The sequence below is a fragment of the Meleagris gallopavo genome, chromosome 6, assembly GCF_905368555.1.
Source record: "Meleagris gallopavo chromosome 6, MGAL_WU_HG_1.1, whole genome shotgun sequence".
Classification (NCBI taxonomy): Eukaryota; Metazoa; Chordata; class Aves; order Galliformes; family Phasianidae; genus Meleagris; species Meleagris gallopavo.
In genome coordinates, this window is record NC_139409.1 from 26,308,553 (window position 1) to 26,331,275 (window position 22,723).

The 22,723-nt window shown below is 38.2% G+C and overlaps 1 protein-coding gene across 1 annotated transcript; it reads left to right on the plus strand.

Annotated features, from left to right (window-relative positions):
- Nucleotides 1–775: 775 nt before the first annotated feature.
- On the plus strand, nt 776–17,471 carry TMEM106B (transmembrane protein 106B). Its single transcript, XM_085227508.1, has 8 exons — nt 776–931; nt 4,064–4,285; nt 7,299–7,362; nt 8,686–8,845; nt 9,612–9,752; nt 9,851–9,900; nt 11,501–11,554; nt 12,349–17,471. The coding sequence occupies exons 2-8, from the start codon at nt 4,066–4,068 to the stop codon at nt 12,485–12,487; spliced, it is 828 nt and encodes a 275-aa protein (XP_085083634.1). The 5' UTR covers nt 776–931; nt 4,064–4,065; the 3' UTR covers nt 12,488–17,471.
- Nucleotides 17,472–22,723: the final 5,252 nt, after the last annotated feature.

Genomic DNA, 22,723 nt, shown 5'->3' on the forward strand with positions numbered 1-22,723 from the left:
GGGCTCACACCTGTAGCAGCTCTGGACTGATGTCAGTGCCATGTGCCCATTCCCAGCCTCCAGAGCAGCCTGGAGCCATGCCCCGTCCTCATGCTCATCCCATGCTGTCATAATTTCTACTTCCTTATCCTCTCCCTTGAAGTCTGCCCTTACGTTTGCCCTTGGACTTTGGTACGTGGCCTCCTTCAGGCCTTCCCTCCCACAGCCCCAGATCTGATCCATTTCTGCTGTTGGCCTGAGGCTCCCAAGCTGGGCTGAGTTGCTCCCTGGCCCTGCGAACACCTTCATCCCCAGCCGTGCCTTGCTGCACGGCCTCATGTCCCTTGGCTGCCCCACACTCCTTGAGCAGTCTCTCTGGGCAGCCATTTCACGGACCAGCTGCAGGCACACAGGGAGAGCAACAACCTCAAGTTCATTCCTTTCCAATATGCTTTATTTTGTTCTGGTAAAATGCCTGGAAAACACCTCACTGCTCTTGCCCCGAATACACGTGGGTTGTGCAAGATCCTTGTAAAAAGCGATGTGAGTTACAGAACCAAATGGCCGCCCCCGACAGAGGGACGGTGCCTATTTCCTATTGTCTTTATGCCGGCCTGTCACAGCTCTCTTTGCCTCCGTTCTCACAGGAGCGCAGTGGGGTAATTTACCTCCGCTACCACCGATCAAACAAGGAAGAGGAAATAACGGCAGTGCCTACTAAAACAAGAAGCCCACCCGGCTCGCCCCATTCCGCACAACGCAGGGCGCTAGGCTCCTGCCGGGCAGCAGGCACCACCGACGCGCTCCCCGCCCGCAGCGGCACCGCCCCCCGCGCCTGCGCACGGTCCGGATCCGGGGTTAGGGCTCGGGAAGCTGCGTCGCCCTCGGAGCCTCCGGCCCTGTCAGTCCCCGGTGCCTGGCGCAGTCCGGCCCGGCCCGGCTCGCCGAGCAGGTGGGGACGGGGAGAGCCGGAGAGCGGCAGGGTCTGGGGGCGGGAGCCGAGCCGAGAGCGGCCTGGGGTTCTGAGGCCCTGCCGGGGCCGGGCCGGGCCGGGCCGGGGGAGGTTGGAGAGCCGCGGCGATGCGGTGCGGAGCAGGCAGACCTGCGGCTGCCCCAGGCGCCTCGGCGCTGAGCTGCGGTCATGGCTGCAGGGGAGCACGGACGTGCGGTGATCGGCCGCCCTGCGGGACCTCGCCGCGTTTGCGAGAGCAGCCGCCTGCGGGGCTTACCGGATGCAAAACGTGGGGGGTGTCGGGAAGGGTCTTGGCCTGTTGGTTAGTTTTTGGAAGAGCCAGTCTTGCAAAAGATAGAGAGGTAGATCGCTTGGTGAGAGGCAGTTTGGAGCCGTGCATTCCCAGCCGTGCGTGCCCATGCGGAGCATGTCTGTGAGTGCCAAGTCATTGCCGCGCCTCTCCTCGATGTTTTGAATGCTACCAATGATTCAGCCACAGCTGATGGACCAACGGAGAATTGCCGTGCTTAGGAGCCTTGTTTTGATATGAAAAATAAGTAGTTTTCTAACCTCGAGCTTGTATATTTGTGCATAAGAAGTAGGAATGGCATCCTAACTCTTTCTTTGGAAGACTAATTGAATAGTAATTGAATTAAACACCATATAAGACTTCACCAAGCTCCGAAACTTAAAGGGAGTTTCATAAGTCTTGCATATAGCTTAGGATGTGGTTGTTTTGTTTCATGTGTTATTTGGGTTTTGTCAGTATTGTGTTCTGTGGTGTGTATCAGCTATCTGAAGAGAGAAAACTTAAACAAAACTGCCTTATTTCAACATTGTTTTTCAATTTGCAAAGCTGTCTCTTGACAAACTCTGAATTCAAGGAAACTCTACACGTGTTTAAGGAAACTGGAGTATATGCATCAGTTGCAAGGGAGAGACTGGGTGCAAGCACAGCTGTTACGAAAAGAAAGTAGGATGTGGGAATTTGTTGACAGTATAGAAGCTGTCAGATACAAAGATAACTCTTTCTCAGAACTGTTGTCTGACATACAAGGGGTAAAAGAACAAGGTGTTCTTAAGTGTTGGTCAGCTGTTGTAAGGTTCAGTGCTTGTTATGTGATTAAAGGGTGGTAAAGAGAGCATTTTGGAAATGCTCTCACTTGAAATTGCTGATGTTGTCATCTGCAAATTGGGATATTAATCTCCTAAATCACTGGTGGTAGAAAAAGGCTATTAAAATCTAATTATTGAAGTTTTTGCATGCTTGGCATTGAAGGATACATCTGCATTAGTATTTTAATTCAAATCGAGGGTGAGAAATGAATTTGCAGCTATCCTTGCTTGCTGCTCTTCAGTTCACATCATGGTGTGAGCTGTCTTCCTGTTGAGAGAGACTAAAACTAGATGATGTGCTTCAATTGCTAGTGGCTGTTCAGTCTCAGCAAGAGATACTATGAAATAAAACTCACACAATGATGTATAGTGGATGTTGGATTCTCAACAACTGTTTTTAATTCTAGCGTCGTTTTTATTGTTTGTCTTTGTTTGTTAATGTTGATGTAGTCTAAGTCTCCCATCAGTAGAATAGGTAAATTGAATGAGGTTTAAACACAGAAGGACCAAGGACTGATCTATACATGTGACAGTTGTTACCTCAGCTGCAAGACTTGAGTTCTGTAGCATGAAGGCTGTAGTTCGGTTACAGAGATAGTAGGAAGGAAAACTGTGCATGGAATGACTTCAACTTTTTTTAGAAAACTTTTTTCGATAGCTCATTGGTTTCAATTTTCATTTCAGTAATTTCTTTTACACTCAATGGCTCCTTAACTTACAATGTTTCAAAATTGCAACAAAAGGATAAGTAGTTTTCTTTCTTGTATGGGTTTTACTACCCTTATAGTAAATAATAATAAAATATCACATTTGCTGAAACAGTAACTGAGACCTGCTGGCAATAACTGAATTACATTTCTCCTCCTACCTCACCTAGCTTTTCTGGCAGTACAATTCATTAATGCTGGCCTTATGTTACCATTGCCATACTTCAGGTCTTTTTCTTCTGGAGTGGTTGGTCTAAAATAGTCTGACTTGCATTGCTCTCTTGATCACCTTTCTTGTGCTTCCTCTCTTGGTGTGCCAGAGTGATAATTATTAGGAAAAATTCCAATTGCAATGGAAAAAACAAAGTTCTGCATACTTGCTTTAAATCCCCCTGTTCTCCAAGACATCATCAGTGAGCAGGGTGCCTAGTGTTTCTGTTGGCTAATTAAAAGAGGTTATAGATTAAGGCTGGACAGATGGCTGCCATTCCTGGACATATATTTATTTTTTCTTATTGAGTTGTTTCATACCTGTTGTAAATTAGCAGGGTGGCCACTTCTATCACTTCGTTGTGGCTTTTGGTTCCAATCATTTCATGGTAGTTTCAGTTTGTCTGAAGAAGGATGTTTGTGAGAAAATTGTGAAATCACATGGGTAACACAAACTGTTTTTGTGATTAGTATTTTAGCAGGTCTTTAAAAATGCTATGTATTGACAGCATTAACTTTTTTTTTTTTTTTACCCTTGATTTTTACCGTCCTCTTTTATGTTAAAGAAATCATCAGTTTAAACACCTGAAGATCTGTATTTCTATCCTGGAGATTGCTAGCTGATCCTGTGTTCTCAGAACAAATTTGCCCTAAAAAGCTTATTAAAACTGACTCAGTTGCATGTACGGGTTCTGCTGAACAATTTGAGCCTGGTTTCTGGAGCGTGTTAAGTCCTGAAATTATTTCATTGAGATCAATGTATCCTGTGGCAGTTTGTCCAGTGCTGCTTGACTGCTGTAACTTGTTGCCAGCAGTTGATTGTTCTGTCTTGGGAGCCTCTCATCCACCCTTGTTTAACCCATGTGTGTTGAGCACCTGAGTGGGTCTCCCCTGTAGATCAGACTATTGGTTTGAGACAGACTCCAGGTTAACTGGGCCCTAACACTTTGCAAGTCTTACAGAATCTAAACAGAAGTAAATAGGAGCCTAGTCTGAGTAATGATTATACACTAATAGTTACTTGATACAGAGGAGTAAATTGCAAGCCGTATTTGAATCATTCTGCATGGAAAAAACCTTCTTTTACCTTTTATTTTAGAAATGGGAAAATCTCTTTCTCATCTACCGATACATACGTGTAAGGAAGATGGCTATGATGGAGGTACAGTGTCGGATAATATGAGGAATGGGTTAGTTCACTCAGAATCACACGGTGAGGATGGCAGATGTGGGGATGTGTCACAGTTTCCATACGTGGAATTCACAGGAAGGGATAGTGTCACTTGTCCTACCTGCCAGGGAACGGGAAGAATTCCACGAGGTAAGTTGCCTTCATTTCTTTGCTTTTTTTTTTTTAAGGCGTAAATTTACCTCATAGATGTGTGCACTGGTGATTATAGTGAGCAATAGCAAATAACTCTCTAGTAAAAATATTTTGTAGCCATCTTTTCTTTTTAGCACTGAGCATTTTAGAGTTATTACGCTGTGTGAACGAAATGTATATCTAATCAGCTTTGACTGCCACCTGCTAGCTCTTTCCTTGTCTATACAGTGCAGCATGCCTTGCTTCTCTGCTTTAATCCCTAGTTTTTGCAAGTTGAATTTGCTGACATCTTGTTTTTTAGACATTTTGATGTATCTTTTTTTTTAAGTAACAATTTTAAACTATTTGAACAAATACACAACTCTGCAAAAGTAATTGCAAGTATTGAGAACATCTGGATATCTGTAGACATGGGGAGAAGAAGAGTGTAGGCCTGTATAAATTAAAGCTGATCTGATGTTTTCATGTAAAAAATCAGAATTAATAAAAAATACTTACTGCAAAACTTGTGAGGAACAATGCAATCTTGCTCTTCCCTTGCTTACCAATTGGCATAAGGACAGCAGGCCAACTGACTGTTTTAGAAGAACAAGTAGTGCTTTTGAAAATAGATGGGTGTGAGTGCTGGTAAGGGTGTGAAGTTAGTAGTTAATAACACTCAACTCTCCTTAGTAGATCATGCTTTGGTATTGTTGTAACTTGGAGGAGGAGAATTCTTTTTTTTTTTTTTCTTTAAGTCGTATACTGAAAACCAAATCTCAGAATTATTTGTTTGAAAAACACATTCTAAAACATAACATGCTTTTCCAGGATGATTGGTATGCCCAGGATGTCCCTTGTTCTTTTTCTGCAGTAGAAAGACGCTTTCAGTACAGATATGTTTTTCAACACTTGAGCAACTGGTTCGACAGGTGACTTGTGTGCATGTCAAATATCATCCAGAGTCGTAACTTACTTGAAGCCAGAGTTTCAGGCTTTCATTTGGAAAGGCTCTGTCTGTAGGGTGTTGATAGACAAGGTACTGGATTATTTTTTTTTTTTCTAAGAGCATCTGGAAAATTAAAATCTTGGTTTGCTGTGTACCGGAGAGAAATTGAAAGCTTTACCTACAGCATTTTTCCTGGATCATGCATAGCTGTTTTTCTGCCCTCACTGTTTTCAGTGCCCTGCACTTTTTTTCACATTCCCTTTGTCCCATTTGCCCTTGCTGGGTATGAAAACACATGTATTCTCTGGCTGTTGAAGGAAGAAGCACATTGCACCTTTGCCTTCGTGATTAACGGTTTGCTTTATTGCTGCCTTCATTGTTCACTTTTCATTGAATAAAACACTTTGCTTTATTACAGTTCCTCCCTGTATGGTAATCATCCTGTATAGCTATTTAGAAATTGACCTTTTAAGGAAAAATGCAGGGTATATGAAACTGGGCAGGAGAAAGTGGTGAATGCAGTGTGCTGAGGCATGGCCTTCTGCCTTTACCAGGGGAAGGAACTGATGGAAGGCTTTGTTTTCGTTAGAACTCTTATCCCATATAGTCATAATATTGGTTGTAAAAGCACACAAAACTGATTTTAACTTGCAACTTGTACAAACTGACTGCTGTACAGGGATGATGTGGCACAGATACACGTGCTTCTGTTAGATTAAGTTTTTATATAGTTCACAAACAACTTGCCTCCCTTGGAAGCAAGTGTTAGGGCACAGGATGTTTAAACAGTTTTAGATATCAAAAGCGATTTATGTAGTAGCTGTTAAATGTTATACAACACTGTATTTTTGAATACTTCCAAATGCATAAAATAGGAAATTCAGTGAAATAATGTGACAAAAAATATCTTAACTAAAAGACTACAGAGAAGGAAGTTTGTTTGCTTCCTTACTTGAAATATTTAATACCAATGGCAATTCTTTACTTATTCTAGTGCAAGGAAAAATTCTGTAATAATGGGATTTCTGTGCTCAGAACTTATTTCTTTGGCTGGAAGACTTTTGGATACAAAGCATTTAATTTATTAAACATCTGACTGAATATTATTAAAAAAAAATTCATAAATAATAATTAAGTAGTTTGATTAAAACTGAAACTTCAAGTGGGTTATCAAAATAAATAGGATTGTCTTTTTAATTATTCTTCAGTACTTTTAAGAAAGAAATCATATCTGTGCTCTTTTAAGAAGAGAGATGAGAAATTAAGGGTTCTCTGGATCATTTCATGACTGTTACGGAAGACCACAATATGGGCAATGATGATTAAACTGTTTAACACTTGCATGAGATTGCATTTTGGTACTTGGACAGCTTTAACTTTTCAGTATAAGATTGCTGAGCTGAAAATCTGCATTAAATTGGTAGAGCTGTTTACAAGGTTGATATTTTATACTAATTTATGCTTAGCAAAGGCTTGGCTTTGTGATTCAGGTTGAAATCACTTCAGCATGATTGATTAGCTAAGTGATAGTGCTGGTCAAATTCTGTATTTGACTGAAAATGCAGATTAGAGTTCTTATTGAGGCATGTATGTACTGGTATAGATGATTCTCAATTATATCTTTTTCTATGGCAAATCACAGAACACATAAAGACAGGTGTCATCCATGTGTTTTTCAATGGATCCTCTGTGCTTGTGTTCTTGGTTTCTGACTCTACAGTCTAACATAGAGAGCTGAAATCTGTTTGGCACCATTTGGTAGAAGAAAAGGAAGCACCTAAGGTGTTTTGCCTCCTGTGCGTGAGTACAACACAGAGGCAGAATTTGTTGCTGTTTTAGTGTTTGTCAGCTTTGTGTGTTTGGTTTTTTTTTTTCCTTTTGGTGTTGGTATTCATAGTCTTATTTCAGGAGCTAGCATGGGTACACATGCTATAGCAATGCTTTACTTGAGTCATTAACTAAAATGTAAATGTTCGTCCTAATTCAGTGCTGTAAAGTTGTAAAGGCCACTTTTTATTTGAAGTAATAGCAAAAGTAATGACTCTTCTTGTTTAAATTCTGAAACACTGTTTTTATTTCTAGGGCAGGAAAACCAGCTGGTAGCATTAATTCCATACAGTGATCAGAGACTAAGGCCAAGAAGAACGTAAGTTAATAGTTATGATGCATGAATCTACAGTATTCACATTCTCATCTAGCTAAAATTTAATAATTCAAAAGAGATAAGAAGAATCAAGCAAAATCACTAACTCTGGATTATTTTTTTCATATTTGGTATTGAAAGAACTCTGCTTGTACTATCAACCTCTGCCTATAGCTCTTGCAGGAGTTATTTATTAATAGGCGTGCACACAACCATCAAATTATGTCTTGTGAAGTTGGTAATACTGCACGATGTCTACATGTCAGATTTATCTGAATATCAACAGTTATTTTGCAACTATTTATCACTCTCTGTAGGATGGATCTAAGCAGATGCTTAGTCTTCATTATTAAAGTTCAAATCAGAGGAAGTGTTAACTTCGGGCCACTACTACAAAATAAGTCTCCTAGAATTAGTTTTTAAAGATCTGAGTTGCTAGTAGAATAAACAAGCTTGTCTTTCTCATATAACATAATTTAAAAAGATGTATTTTCTTCTAGGATCTACTCAACACTGTAATTAAACGGTTAAGGGTTTCTTTTCTCACATACATGTTTTAAATCTTTGGGTGTCTCTGTGATAAACAGTAAATAATTGATGTGGAAAAAAATAGGGTAACTTCACATAATAGATAACAGATTATGAATTTGATATAGAAGTAGTCTAAATTTGAGAAATATTCATTTAGTGTTCTGACTTTGAGAAAACTGCAGCTGATGTAGAGCCTTTTATTTGTGTATTTTTATTGCTTAAAGTCCCTTCTTCCTTTTGTGTTAATTTAATTGCAGATTTGCAGTTTCATAGCAGGGTTCTAAGATGTTCCTGATGCTTTCCCAGAAAGTGGTGTGTTTCTTTTTGTTTTGTTTTGTTTTTTCTTACGAAGAATCCCAAGTAGAACAGAAGTATTATTCTTTTCTGGGTATGTTTTGGTACGAGTACAGCCTGCTGAAGATTCTTGCAGAATGAGGAAGGTTCTGCTATAAATAAACTTTAAAGGAAGTGCTTTTATCTAGAAGCAAATGAACATTTTCCTCTTCTGTTTACCTCAAATTTGTGAATGTTGGGATAGCAACATGTTTTGGAACTTATTTTTTAATAAACATGCAAGAGTATCATCTCTATTTGTGATGTAGACGTGAAGTGCAGCATATTTTCCCATCTCATCCCCGCCCTTTGGAAATCAGTGGCAGTTCAAAACAAGCTGAATGTAGTTGTATTGTTTAGTCTTGTTCCTTATCACTTAAACAAGAGGAGCGGTGTGTTATTTTCCTTTAATATGCTTTTAACTCTGGAATGTGCTTTTTTTTTTTCTTTTTTTTCCCACAGAAAACTCTACGTGACTGCTTCTGTAATTGTATGTCTCCTACTTTCTGGACTGGCTGTATTTTTCTTATTTCCTCGCTCAGTCGATGTTGAATACATTGGTGTGAAGTCAGTTTATGTCAACTATGAACAGAGCAGACGTATAATATATTTAAATATTACGGTAAGACTGTCCAGCCATTTGGATGTTTGCAGTATGTGCAGTGAGAGATGCTGCTGGGACAGTTTAATTTACATAGAAATTGTGGGCTAGCTGGTGGACTTAGTGCCTTGAGAAATATCAGCAGATACAATGAGCAATTTGAAAAATGTAACTGGACTTGCTGTGACTGCTTCCTGTAACTATACAGCTGCAGTTGTAGGCTACCACTGAGTCTTCTGATTTCATGGGAACTGTGACTTTGAAGTTCTTTTGTTTATTTTGGGACTACAGGTGGAATATGGATACAGGAATGCCATTCAGCGACTGGTATTGTGTATCTGTCAAAACTGATTTTGAAGGAAAAATTATTTCCTACTCATCTTAAAACTTCAAGAAGTTCTTTCCATACACTTTTGATGGAATTCTTCATGGTGTCTTTGAATAAAGCAAGTAGCTATGATAGGAAAAGTCCTGAAATAGTTAAATTTCATGGAAGGAATAACTGAGAATAGAATGAAAAAGTCAGTATTTGTAGGGGAAGGAGGTCATCAGTGGAATTGTGAATGTATTGGGAAGCACAGTCTTCAGCCCCTTCTCAGGGGTACTTCTGCAGAAGTGTTCGTTCTCTTCCACCTTACCCCAAGGAGATCTCAGATGACAGGAAAGTATATTTGCATGATTTCAGATATTATTATTTCATATGTAAGTTCAAAAATTTGTGCTCCTCAGCATGAGAGGTTCTTAAAGTTTTTTTTGTTGTTTGCTTTTTTGCTTTTGTTATTTACAGAACACGCTAAATATAACAAACAACAACTATTATTCTGTTGAAGTAGCAAACATCACAGCCCAAGTTCAGTTTTCAAAAACAGTTATTGGCAAAGCACGGCTAAACAACATCACCAACATTGGTCCTTTGGATATGAAACAGGTAAATAGCATGGGCTTTTTGTAGTTGAGTGTATGTAAATCTTCATATTTGATTCTGCTCAGTTGATTTTTTTTTTTCTATTGCTTTTTTTTTTTTAGATTGACTATATGGTGCCCACAGTCATACAAGATGAAATGAGCTACATGTTGTAAGTATATCGGCCTCTAAATATTGCCTGTGCCTTGGTAAAAGTTATGATGGTTATGATCTTGTAAAATGAAATGTATTTCAGAGCTGAAATGTGTTTACAGAGATGGTGTGCCATTTTTTTTTTTTGCATTAATTTAATAGTACTGAAAAATACTTAAACTGTATTATTTTTTTCGGTGGTTTCATATGCTAGCTTGCTGTCCATGGCTCAGCACTTTAAATGGTATCTCTATTTCAGCTATTTTAGGCCTTGGTAATAGCGTGGGCCAGCTACTTCAGTGGTGGGAACATAAATATGTTCCTATAATACGTTCACTAATAAGTTTCTCATAAATTACTGTTGTAGAGGGAAGCCTATATTAAATTAGAGGCTAGCATTTATTTTCAACTCTTCAGACCATGTGTTTATGATGGTAGGCAGTGTTTATAGCCTTTATTTAAACTTCAAGCTGTTATTGTTTGCAGTTTCTGGGAGATTATTTGACCGATGACTCATATATCTTGATAATAATACTGAGTATTGTTCTCCTGTGCTGAAATTAACTCGTTCAGTTTGAACTGTTAACTGTTGAGACTTGGATGCTGTGTGCAGTTGCGGATGCCAGTCCTTTTGAGTGGGAAGCTATAAGAGAACCTTATAGCTTTGAAGAGTTGGAATAAGATGGAACAGGTGTGAGACAGAGAAGTGGAGTCTAACTTCAAATAAATGTAAAGCATTGTATTTCCATCACCTCTTAAAGACCTGTAGGTTAGTGGTTAAGTGATCCTGAATCTCGTGGATCTACTCACCCTCTGAATAATTCTTCAGTGGACTGTGCTGTTGTTTTAACTTCAGTAATGCTATGAGAGTGTTGCAGCAGTTGTTGAAGTTTAATTTCAAGAGAAAGTGTATGTGCTTCTGCAAGTCTCTGTGTATCTGGTATGTAGGTACAGCTCAGAAAACACAGGTCTGTAAAGTTTATCTTGTAAGAAAACAATATCTGCTGTTGCAGTCTGCAAAAATCACTTTGTATAATAGAGAAGGAAATTATTGTAAAAACACATTGGCGGTTTTCTAAGTTTGTGATATTTTGGGGGCAAGAATAAACCCTAGGGACTTTTTTAATAGAAATGGCTGATCTTACATGGAAGCATAGTGAAGCTAGAATAACAATCTTTTATGGTAAAATTTCCTGTCTGTATTTAAATCTGGTAATGTGAATTGAAATTGCAGCAAGTGATGCCCATATGCTTTTATAATAGAGTTCTTCACTAGGGAAGACATGCTGTGATTTAGTTCTTCGGGTTAACTTCTAGCTTCTGAAAGAGAGTGGATGCTTCACAAGACATTTTTGTTGGCAAGTATTTCATGTAAGCAAGTACATGTGAACATACTTCTTGTAAAAGCAAGACTGTGTGTATAAGTAGATCTAGACTGAGTACATGCTCATGGACATTTTTTTTTTTTTTTCAACAAGTGCTTTTGTTGTCAGTACTAGTGACTCTATAAGCTCTCTGTGTACAGATAGTAGGATTTCTGGTTGAAGCAACAATTCTTGCTTTTTAGATAACTGTGTAAGATGTTGATGTAAATCTAATAGCTATTTTTCTTTTTTCAGTGACTTCTGTACTTTAGCATCAATCAAAGTGCATAACATAGTGGTGATGATGCAGTAAGTATGGGAATTTCCTATTTGTTGGAAGCAACTTTAAAAGCCATGTAGTCCTCACTGAAATGTTATTCAGAAATGTTTAATCCAGTTGCCTCTATATCTTAGATAAAATGACATCAATTTACTTCCTAGTGTAGTATCCTCAGTTCTTTAAATGGAACTGTGGAAAGATAACTTCTTTTGGCAGGGTCTGGTAGCATAAAAGTACTTGCGTAGCTGCAACCATTAGCACTGTATCTGCTCTGCAGCTGAACTGTGGCATGGAGTTCCTATAATCTCACAAACTTTGTTATGAGCTTGTATTTATCAGCTGCTGTTCAAAACTTGCTGAAAATCTTACGACCTTGAGTCAGTCAAAGGTTTTTAGTACTCTGCCAGAATCTGCTTTTTGTGGCAGATTAAATCAACAGCTGCCTGTTTTGGGTGGCTGGGAGGGATGGTGTGTAGAACAATGTTTGTGTAACTTCTGTAACTGTTTTTGTTCCCCTTTCAAAACCAAGTATTAATGATTAAACCCTGGCTTTGCTGTCTTTAGGAAAAAACTCTGCTCAGGACTTTTTTTTTTTTTTCCCTTTGTGACAGAAAAAATCCGTGGCTTGTGAAATTTGTGATGAAAAATTTTTAGATTGTGTTAACTGGTATTATTTTTTAACTTTTTAAAAAACTTTGGTCCTAACATTACATGTTTTGTTCTAAAACTTTATTAAAAACCTACTAATGACTTTATTAAAAACCTATTAACGACTTTATAATCCTTTACAAAACAAGCATCTCTTCTGTTTTGTGTTTCAAAGAGTGACAGTGACAACCTCTTACTTTGGCCACTCTGAGCAAATATCCCGAGAGAAATACCAGTATGTGGACTGTGGAGGAAACACAACCTACCAGCTGGGCCAATCAGAGTATTTAAATGTACTTCAGCCTCCTCAGTGAAAGCACCTGTTGGTTAGTGTGGAATGACTGCTCTTGATGCTTGCAGAAATCCTTTAAATAGGACTGGTACTTTGTAAAGGAGAGAATATGTGCATGTTATGCAAAAGAAATGTGGTGGTCTGTTCACTTTAATTGCAAGGAGGGAAAAGTTCCAAAATGTATATAGATGCACTTGTTAAATGTTGTGTTTTTCCCCTTCTGTTTGCTTTCTGTTACTGTAAACACTTCTGTCAAGGTGTGTGGTTGAAGGGAGAGGGGGAATTACAGATTGTTGAGCTGAATTGGGACCTTTTACAGTGTGGTATATCAATTTAGAGTAATTGTGTGTATTTGTCTGTTTAGGTGAAATGTGTCACTAATGAGCATTTTAGAAGAATTGATACTCATAACTTCTAAGTTTATATTTTCAGTTCTTGATATTTGACTCTTGAAACTTGCAGTATAACTACTTAAGTAACAAGATTGCTTTGAGGGACCTGGGTGTGAAACTAATATTAGTAAACCAGTGGCAATATTTCTTTGGTTGGGATTCTACTTTTTGCTATATTTGATCAGAAGTGATATGCAGACTGTGAAAGCCAGGAAAGCTCTCATGGAGGACACTATACTTGAATGTGCAACTTTTAGAATCTGGCATCCTCTTGTTCATATTGACCCCTGCCATCTCTGGGATGTTACAAGGAGAATGTATGTTGCTAGGTTTAAAACAAGGTTTAAAAAAAGAAATTCCCCCTACCAAATCATTGCTGAAGGAAAAAAGGAAAAATTCAAGACTGGAAAGTGAAGGAGTTAAGGTTTCAACAGTGTCATTCCATTCTTTTCTTTTTCAATTAAACTTTTGAGTACAACTATTAAAATCAGAGTTGTATAGTTAGGAACTAAGTGGAAACCTGTTTGAGCATGGGTTTGGGCAGCTAGATGTAAATCTTTAACATTTTTATTGCTTTGATATACTTTGTATCTAAGCTCCTTGTCAATGTTAATACCTTGGGGTGTTTGTATTTAGTGCACGGGCTTGGAAAGCAATGCAGTAGTTACCTGAATCTCCTGAGTGCTCGTAGTTCACATCAGTTGTGGGATTAGGATATACCAACTCCTTCCGAATGAATAAATGTTAACTTAAAACAAAACTAATACAAAATAGTTTAATTGGTTTAGTTTGCACAATTCTGGGGTTTCTATCAAATGCAGTAACTGTAAATTTCAGGTTTGAAGTTGCTCAACTTCTAAAAACTGACTGTTCTAAGGGCAAGGTGCAAAACTTTTTAGTTAACTAGATTGGGATTGTTTTAATTCTGAATTAGGTGAAGCTTCAAGAAAGTTCTATTGAGACATTGTAATGAATACAAAATTTTTTGAAATGCTGTAGTTTTTATGCTTCCCATCTCCTGGAAATAAGCTATATAAAATGATTCAGCAATAAACACTATGGAAAAAAGCTACAGAGTAACTTCTTGCAACTAATCATCCTTTATGCTGCAGCAATTTGGTGAAGTTATGTGTCTGTATTATTCTTCATCAGTGTTCTTCAGGTGGACCTAAAGGTGGTGATCGGGAAACATATCAGTTAGACAAGTCTGATATATTTTTTTTTAAGGGGGGAGAGAAAAAAAAAGTATACAAAAAAAAAATGTCTGAATGCAGTGAGCACTTATCCTGAATGCCTATGAAAAATCTGACTTATATTGGAACATAAACTGTCAGTTTCCTGTAGTTTCTGATAGGACTGAAAAGTTGAGTTTTGGTTTAGGAGAACTTCAGTACTGGAATAATTGATTCCGATGACTTACTTTACTTACGTTTTGAAAGTTATTCTTGTATCTAGGCACTTAAAAATCTCCATTATGTCTTAATCACAAGGCAAACAAGTTCACAACTGGCTCTCCTGGTCTTCCTAGACTTGTGGATCAGGTTCAGTCTTGTGGATGATACAACGTGTGCGGAAGCTAATCTGACAGTCTGAAAAGATAGAGCTGATAACTCAAGACCAGACTAGTAGGAAGCTGGCTAAAAGCAGAGAAGTAACATCTAATATTCTATGTGATATGGAAGGATTCACTTCTGTTGGAGCATATGGGAAGAAATCTGTTTTAAACCATGTTGTATTTGAAGTCAACCAGTAAGCAGTATTTTTTTCCCTCTGTGTCCAAGTATTTAAGCCTCAAGTTTGTTGTATTTATTTTTTTCTTGTTTCATGTTGATGTAGAGAAAAAGAAAACAGCCCTAGGCAGATACATATATACATATATATATATATTTTTTTTTGTACTAGTTTAAACCAAAATTTTATTCAAAGGAGTAAAAGTAATCTAAAATAACTGGAATGGTGCAATGATGTACTTATTTGGTCACAGTAGGTAGCAGATGCTGCTTGAACAAGTGTTTTTAGGGATTTTATGCTTGCTTATGTGGTGTTGTGACACAACTCAGACTGACATTTGAAAGTTTGGCAGACATGCTGAGCAAAATGCATACTTAATCTGTGAATCTCCAACTGCTTAAAATGCTCTGTGTTATCTAATTTAAAATAAAATGTGCTGAGTGGGATTATTCTTTCCATGGATATGGAGGGATAAAATATTATTTTTAATAACTGCTTATCACCTGGGATACCTAATGGGTGTAAATTTTAACACTATTAATTTGTGGTGGGATTACTGAATAACTAAGATTTCTTACCTGAAAGTAGAATCTGGTAGTGTTGGTGAATTTTCAAATTAAGTAATTTACAAGAGCATTAAAAGCATGTTACTTTGTGCTTGCAGTAACTGTCAGCATGTTGTTAACCAAACAAAGTTTTGCAAACAAGCTATGATTCAAATGAAAGACCTCTTATAGCCTCATTTATTTCTATTGATTTTTGTTTTGTAACAAATGAGAGCCTTATGGTCCACTGTTGTCCAAGTAGTACAAATTCTAAATTCTTTCCAGAAGTTCAGCTTGAAGAACCATTGTCTTTCCTGATTTGTTTTCATCTTGTAAGAGGTTTTCTGATGGATTAACTTATTTCTTTTTCTGAAATGATGAGTATTTCACTTGTAACTTATCCCTTAATCTTAGAATATGATCAAATGCATACATGACAACATTGCATTGTTATATTTCAAGGGATTTATTTCTGGTATTCTTTTCACTGGAACTATTTCTTGCAATTCCTGTAGCAAAACCTATTGCACTTTAAAATAAAGCTCTATTAGTTATCTGTTGAAACAGTGGTTCAGGTATTGTAGTGCAATGGTACAATCCAAAACAAAAACCTTAATGTATTCCATATATAATAGGTGTAAAATTTCAAAATTCGAAGTTAGACTATTACGAAACACTTAAATGAGTAAGAATGATAGCTGCTCTGACCCACAGAACAAAATTAGATTTCAATATGATGCTTTAAAAACGAATGAGTGAAGCCACTAAAACTTGAAGATTTCTTTATCCATCTTGGCATATAGGGGGCAATTGCTCGCTGCTTAATTTCATGTGAAAGACAAGCATTAAGTATCTTATCCTGTGTAGTGCAGCTTTGAAGTTCTTAATGCACTTCTGGTTTGTGCATGACCTTGATGTTAACATTGTGGTATATTTTGCAGCCTTGTGCTGGCACAGTTAAGTACATGCCTCAGTTGACTCTTTCAGTTTGTCCTTGAAGTCCTTCAAGTGAATAAATTTCTTCATAGCAATTCATTGCAAACATGACTAGTCCTTCTAGTGTGTGGTTAACCACAGAATTTCTGAGCTCTACGATTGAACTGTTAGGGTCTTTAACCATCAGACTGAAATGTTGTGCCCACATGATGGGAAGGATGGTTCTTGTAGTAGTACAAGAGAGATTTGTAGACTTGAAAAAATAATTTATTTCTTTATTTCTTGTTTGCTATTTGAAGCTTCCTTCTGGGAGGTTCAGTTGTGGTTTTGCTTTTTTCCCCTCTACTCTCTCCCCAGTCTGTAATGGGATAGCTGTGTGTTACCGTCTTATGAAATGGGTGACTTGTTTCTGAGTCAGGCACCTACATGAACCTTCACATCAGTGGGACTGGACAGGTAGTTAAGATACAACTAAGGCTAGCAGTAGTACTCTCCTCTGAACTAAATTTTTCTATTGCCTCTAACAAAAAGCCAAAACTCTAGCAATGCTTCTAGACTTATTACTTCTGAAAGGGAAGGATGAACAAGATGAGTGCAGCCAACGTAATAAAATCCAACCAAACATGTTAAAAACAATTATTTGGGTATGGCAAAAACATCTGGTATTTGTCTACACTAGAAGCAGTCTTCCTTTTTTTTTTTTTTTTTTTCTTTTAAATCTTTAAATGGAGATTCTGGTAATGAGGGAGATTGCTTTGCTGCCCCTAAAGCTTTTGTCATGCAAACATGGTTTTCTGCCTTTGGGTTGGTCTGTTAGACAGGAGCTGTTCTCTGTAAGAAATCTGTACAGTTAGAGCTAGTGTGTCCAGCCCTAAGGCACAGTGTGAGACCTCTGGTGAGGGTCTCACAGTGTGGATGTGTGTTTTTTGGATACTGAAACTGCTTTTGCTTTGTGTGAGTAGGGATGTTTACTGCCAGACATGCAAGCATTATGGTGCCTAAATATTTTGGGCCTAACCATGAGTGATTTAGTTCGGGGTTTTTTTTGTTTCGAGTAAGTGAACTTAACCACTGTTAACATCCACTGTACAGAGTGTGCATATAATAGCTTGAACTATGTATAGAAATACTAATGAGTTATAACTATTTTTGTAACTTAAAAATTGTAAACCTGTTCTTGTAACTGTGTGGCAAACAATCTATCAACTTCAGCATGATAAATAAACACTCTTAAGGGGTATTTGGGATACGTAAGACACAAGCTATCTTAATGCAAGTTAACTGAGACGATGGATCTTATTTAGAGGTTCAAAATCTGAATTTAACTTCATTATGGATATTTGGTTCTAAACAGAATTGTTTGACTCAAAGAATGATATTAAATTTTCTATTAAAAAAAAAATAGTCTGGGTCATGAATCTTTTTTTTCTTTTTTAAAACTGACTTCATAGTTTTCTTCTTTCTCATTCCCCTATACTTTTCATGCAAGTTTTCATCTAGTTTCAATGGTGTCATTTCAACTTTTTAAAATTATTGGCATTCTGTAGTGTGAGAACTCTGCAGTCTACCATTTTTGATATTATGTTTTAATGTGTTAGGCCTGTAATAAAGTCTAGTAAAGCAAAGCAGCATATGTGAATGATTTACTGCTGTCTGACTTTGGACTACTAAAGAAACTGACTCAAAAGCCAAGGCTGTTGTGATGGGTTAACTCCAGCAGGCAGGTAAGCCCTCACCCAGTTCCTTGTTCACCTCTGCCCTTCTGCGGTGAGGGAGAGAACCAGAAGGCAGAACAAAGAAAATTCATGGGTTGAGATAAAACCAGTTTAATAGGTGAAGCAAAGCAATGTGCAGAAGCAAAAGTAAATCAGGAATTTATTTTCTGTCAGCAGGCAGGTGTTCACAAGGGGAAGACAAACACCATTACCCCTAGTATCCCCCTTTCTTTTACTTTCACCAAGCTTTTATTGCTGAGCATGACCTGCTGATATGATATGGAATATTCCTTAGTAGGTGTTCAGCTGTCCTGGCTTTGTCCCTCTCAGCTTCTTTCCCTCCCCAGCAGTCTAATTCCTGTGGGGCAAGGAGGAAAAGGGTGGAGGCATTGAAAAAGGAAACCTCAGTGCTGTGTGAGCTCTGCTCAGCATTAGCCAAAAACACTCACATGTTATCAACAGTCTTCTAGCCACAAACCTAAAACATAGCATCATAAGGGCTGGTATGAAGAAAATTAACTCCATCCCAGCCAGATTCACTACTCCTATTTACAGTGTTATTTTATGAACCACTATTGCCTAAAAGCTTTAATCTTTAACAAAGGCTCTATTTGATGCATTCATAGCATGTTCTTATGCTACACGTAATCTGTTACAGATGTTTTGGAACGCTTGTTTGTGTTTTTTTTTTTTGAATTTGTGCTTAGAGGAACCTATTTCTGTATATTTATGAAGGCTACATTGGTTTTCTGCTCTAAATTTAGTGCATAATTAATGGAAGCCATGAGCTGTGGAGTTTGGGGTTTGTGTTGTTTCAGTTTGTGGATTTCTTTAAAGAAGGAGAAAGTTAACTCTTTAAACTGCAAGTTAAGATGGGGAAAAAAATAACAGTCTATTTTCTTTTCTATACTCCTTTTTCCTTCCCAGAGTTGTCCAGTTTCCTACTCGGACAAGCCCTCTGTTGAACACTATAAATTGGAGAATCGGAAACTGCACTGTTTCACTATGTGTAAATAAGAGCTGAAAGACCTGTGAAGAGCTGCTTCTCTCTTGTGCTACCTGTATCGCCTACCTTGTGTTACCTTTAGCTGTGAAAAATTTGTTTGGTACGAATACTTTATATAGTTTGGATTCCTATTGTTTTATTTTCCAGCCAGAGTAGTTAGAGGAGCGCAAAAGCGAGTTCCTACCAGGCGAATTTCAAACTCTGTCTTGTCACATTCTGAGGAGCGTGAAGAATGCACTTAGATGGGAATAGGTAAGCAAATATGAATTTGGACAAGTTTAAAGACCCAAAATTTCCTAGCGATGTACGTTTGTCAGTGTAACTAGAGAAAGATTTGACATCTTAAAATAACCTAGTTTCAGAGATATGACAGTGACAATTTTTGAATGATTTTGGAGGTTTCTCTGGCTGGCTGTAGTTTGCTTTTCCTTTTATTTCTCAATTTCATACAGCTTTCTATATGACCGTGAAACTGCGCACATACCTAGAAGACATTATTGTGCTAATGTGTTCACCTGAGGGAAGATTGTGTACACCAGTGATGAATGACACTAATTGCCTTCAAGTGTGAAAATGATGTCTATCTGGCAATGTAAAGAATACCAAATCACATGTTTAATTTTGCTGGAAGTCTCTTGATGTCAGATAAGGTAAAGATCCCTCTATATCTTTGTTTTGGTTTTGTTTGTTATTCTTTTTTCTTCCTGCAGGAATCCCTGCCTCTTAAGCCTGAAAGCTGAGATGACTTGCTCAGGTTTCCTGTCTATGGGGAGCAGGTGCCACACAGTTTAATGAGCTGTCATGGGCTCTGCAGAGCTGACACAGCTCCATAATGGAGCTACTTTTTCTTGAGGCAGTCAATTTTCTTGAGGCAGTCGATCACCTAATACAGCAAAACTAGAACTTGATTAAGGAGCTTCAGCATCACTGTAATGTAACATTTCACTGACTGCAGATATGGGTATCTTTCCTGAGAGGTTTTCAGGAAGAAGCAATGCTTGTAGCTGCACCAGCCATATAGTTGAGGTAGAAGAATAAACATAACTTGCCTTTATTTCACTTTTCCTTTGACTACCACACCATGATACTGTTGTTCTCATAGTGATCAGAAGAGTAACATTAGAGTTACCATGATATATGTTAATGTCTAGAAATACAATAGGTTAAAAACCTACTGACTTTTTCGTATCAATTCTTAGATGTTTATGTTCTACAGGGATATGTATAATTTCTTGAATGCTAAATATGTTTTAATTTTATTTTTTAGGAATATTACTGGCTGTCTGCCTGGGAATCCATTTAAATGATTGAATTTGCTCACTCAATTTGTGACCATATTTTTCTTTCAGTGTATTTAAACAGTGTATTTAAACACCTAGTGCTATTATGAGTTAAGAACTATTTCACTTCCCACACTGACAGTGATTTTATGATTTTTTTTCATCAAATATGCAAAGAAATGTTAAAATAAATCCTAGAAGTCCAAATATTGTCGCAGATTCCAGAACTTGCACCATCTGCAGCTACTTCTCGCTGCCTCTCCTGTCCCAGAGATACGGCAGAGCTGTTATTTCTATTTTAGCCTGATCTGTGACCCAGCAGCCCAGACTAATTTGTGCACAATTTATGGTCAGGAGAGCTTTGCGGCTTTGACATCTCTGCCATTGTGCACCAGGATCCAGTTCTTCAGTGGTGGTGTTTGTGGTGGTGATGGCTGGGGTGTTGCCTTGTGGGCTTTGGGAGGGCCAGTATAATTCTTAGAAGCTCCCATTCTTTGATTTCTGTGAGGAAATGAAGCTGATGTGTGGACATGCCCACAGTCCTGCTCTGATTTAAAATGAAAGCTGGCTTTTTCAAACGCAGGAGGGATTCTATTTCTGTCTCAAAAGAGCAGCAGAAATGCTGAATACAACTCAGTTACTTCGTAACCTTGATGAGAACAGCAAAATTAGGAGCTGGAAGGTAGGGACCATGGAGGAGTACATAGGGTTCTATTCCAAAGTGCAGAACATCCAGTCCTCCCCCCCTCCCCCCCCGCCCCACTATTATTGCCGATTTATTAATATACATAATTGACGGCTGGCAACCTATCTTCCACTCTTTAGGGGATTCACGCTTTTTGTAAATTGGAAACGTGCTGCGCTGCTGCCTTCCCTCAATAGGTGGTGCCGTGACCTCGCTGAGTACCCACGGCCGCAACCGTGTCAGCGAGATGGGATGCTTCGGCTTCCGTTTGAGGAGCTGAGGGCTGCCTGAGGAGAGGAACCTGGTGAAGTGTTTCCTTCTTGCCATCTTTCTTCCTTCCCGGCCCCTCCACCACCAGCGCTTAAACGCACCCAGGAGTAAAAAAACCTTTCAGAAAGGGGTAGTGCATTCCAATTAACTGTTCACAGGGAATGGATATTTAATCTTTAAAATCTTTAAAAAAAAAAAAAAAAAAATGGTATATGGCATTCACTCTGAATGTGTGAAATGCTCTCGTTCACACATTTAGGATTATAAAGCATATGGGACTTGAGTATGTTTTATCTGAGCAGCAGCAGGAAGACAAGAAACCCACACTGTGTCAGTGCAGCCACACAAGGCTTACCAATTCAAAGTCCATTTTCCTTCCCATCACTCTTCTAGTGATCACCTGGTAGCCACAGCCTGCTTTGACATTCAAGCTGAACCTAGTTGTTTATGTACTGCCTTTGCACTCTGCCTGCAGTTATCAGCAATGAATCAATGATTTGGGGCTTTCTCAAAAGAGAAACCATTAAAGCAATGTGCTGCCCAAGTACACTGCAGGCTTGTACCTGCTCAGCTCATAGCCTGCCACACCCCAGCCCTCCTTAGCAAAGATTTATAAATTCAGCCCTTCTCCTAATAACATTTGATGTAGTTCTAATCCACGATGGCAGTGTGCCTTCAGGAAATGTATTCAAACTTATTCAGCATTGTGCAAATGTATCTGTGTGGGTATCAGTTTTTGACTCTGTTCTTTACTAGAGGCCTTCATCGATACCTTATGATCCTCCTTAGATAGCAGTAGTGAGTTGTTAATAGTACACTGAGAACTTTATCTGAAATACAGCCTCTGACACACATCCCTATGTAGTTCATAGTGCACTCACTTGCATAATAGATCTGAAGTTTGTGTCTAGTGATTTATTTAAAATCAGATGTGTTGCTCACTGGCTTGGACCCACTATTATAAACCAAAAATTCCTTCAGTCATTCTCTGTCTCTCAAATTGTGACTTCCAAAAAGCAAAATCCCTATATTTTGAAAGCGTGGATATTCTTGCCCTTTTACTACAAAGAGTCTTATTATAATATAATGTCTCTAAGATATATATGTTGAGCATTGCTCTTAATGCAAATTAAGTTTTCTAAAAGCAATTTTTATATGAAATTAATTAGAATATATTTGAGAGTTACGTGTGCTGGTGTATCTGAAATTGTATCTCTTCTCTGCAGACGCTTTGTAGTAAATGGATATCTGGCCAATGAAAATAGCCTGGAGCGATGGAATTATTTCTTAATAGCTGGGTGGAAGAGAAGTACTCTGGGAGAGAAGCAATGTTTAATATAGCAATAAATGCAATGAGCAAATACTTGAGCGTTTTGCATGTGATCCTTCATAGTTTTCAGATATCCTTAAGGCATGGAAGAACATCTCTGACACTGCAGAAATATATTTGCAGTGATCATACAACAGACAATCTGTTCTGGAACTTCAGGTTAATAAGGGCAATGTTTTGCTGGATTCTTTTATTTACCCCCATTTGGTCTCCTGAGTTATTTGAATAATAGGCACTATCAGTACTATTACCTTACAGGGTAATATCTGACAACATGATGTGCTTATGATGGACTTCACAGAATACATCCATGGATATATCTTTTTCTGTTTTGGGAAAACAATCTGGGCAGCCTTTATATGGTACTG

What these genes read in the sequence shown, in the direction of transcription:
- TMEM106B (XM_085227508.1), top strand. Translation starts at nt 4,066, where the DNA reads ATGGGAAAATCTCTTTCTCATCTACCGATACATACGTGTAAGGAAGAT. An exon ending in AGACTAAGGCCAAGAAGAAC is followed by an intron (nt 7,363 to 8,685) that starts GTAAGTTAATAG and finishes TTTTTCCCACAG; the next exon opens with AAAACTCTACGTGACTGCTT. An exon ending in TAATATATTTAAATATTACG is followed by an intron (nt 8,846 to 9,611) that starts GTAAGACTGTCC and finishes TGTTATTTACAG; the next exon opens with AACACGCTAAATATAACAAA.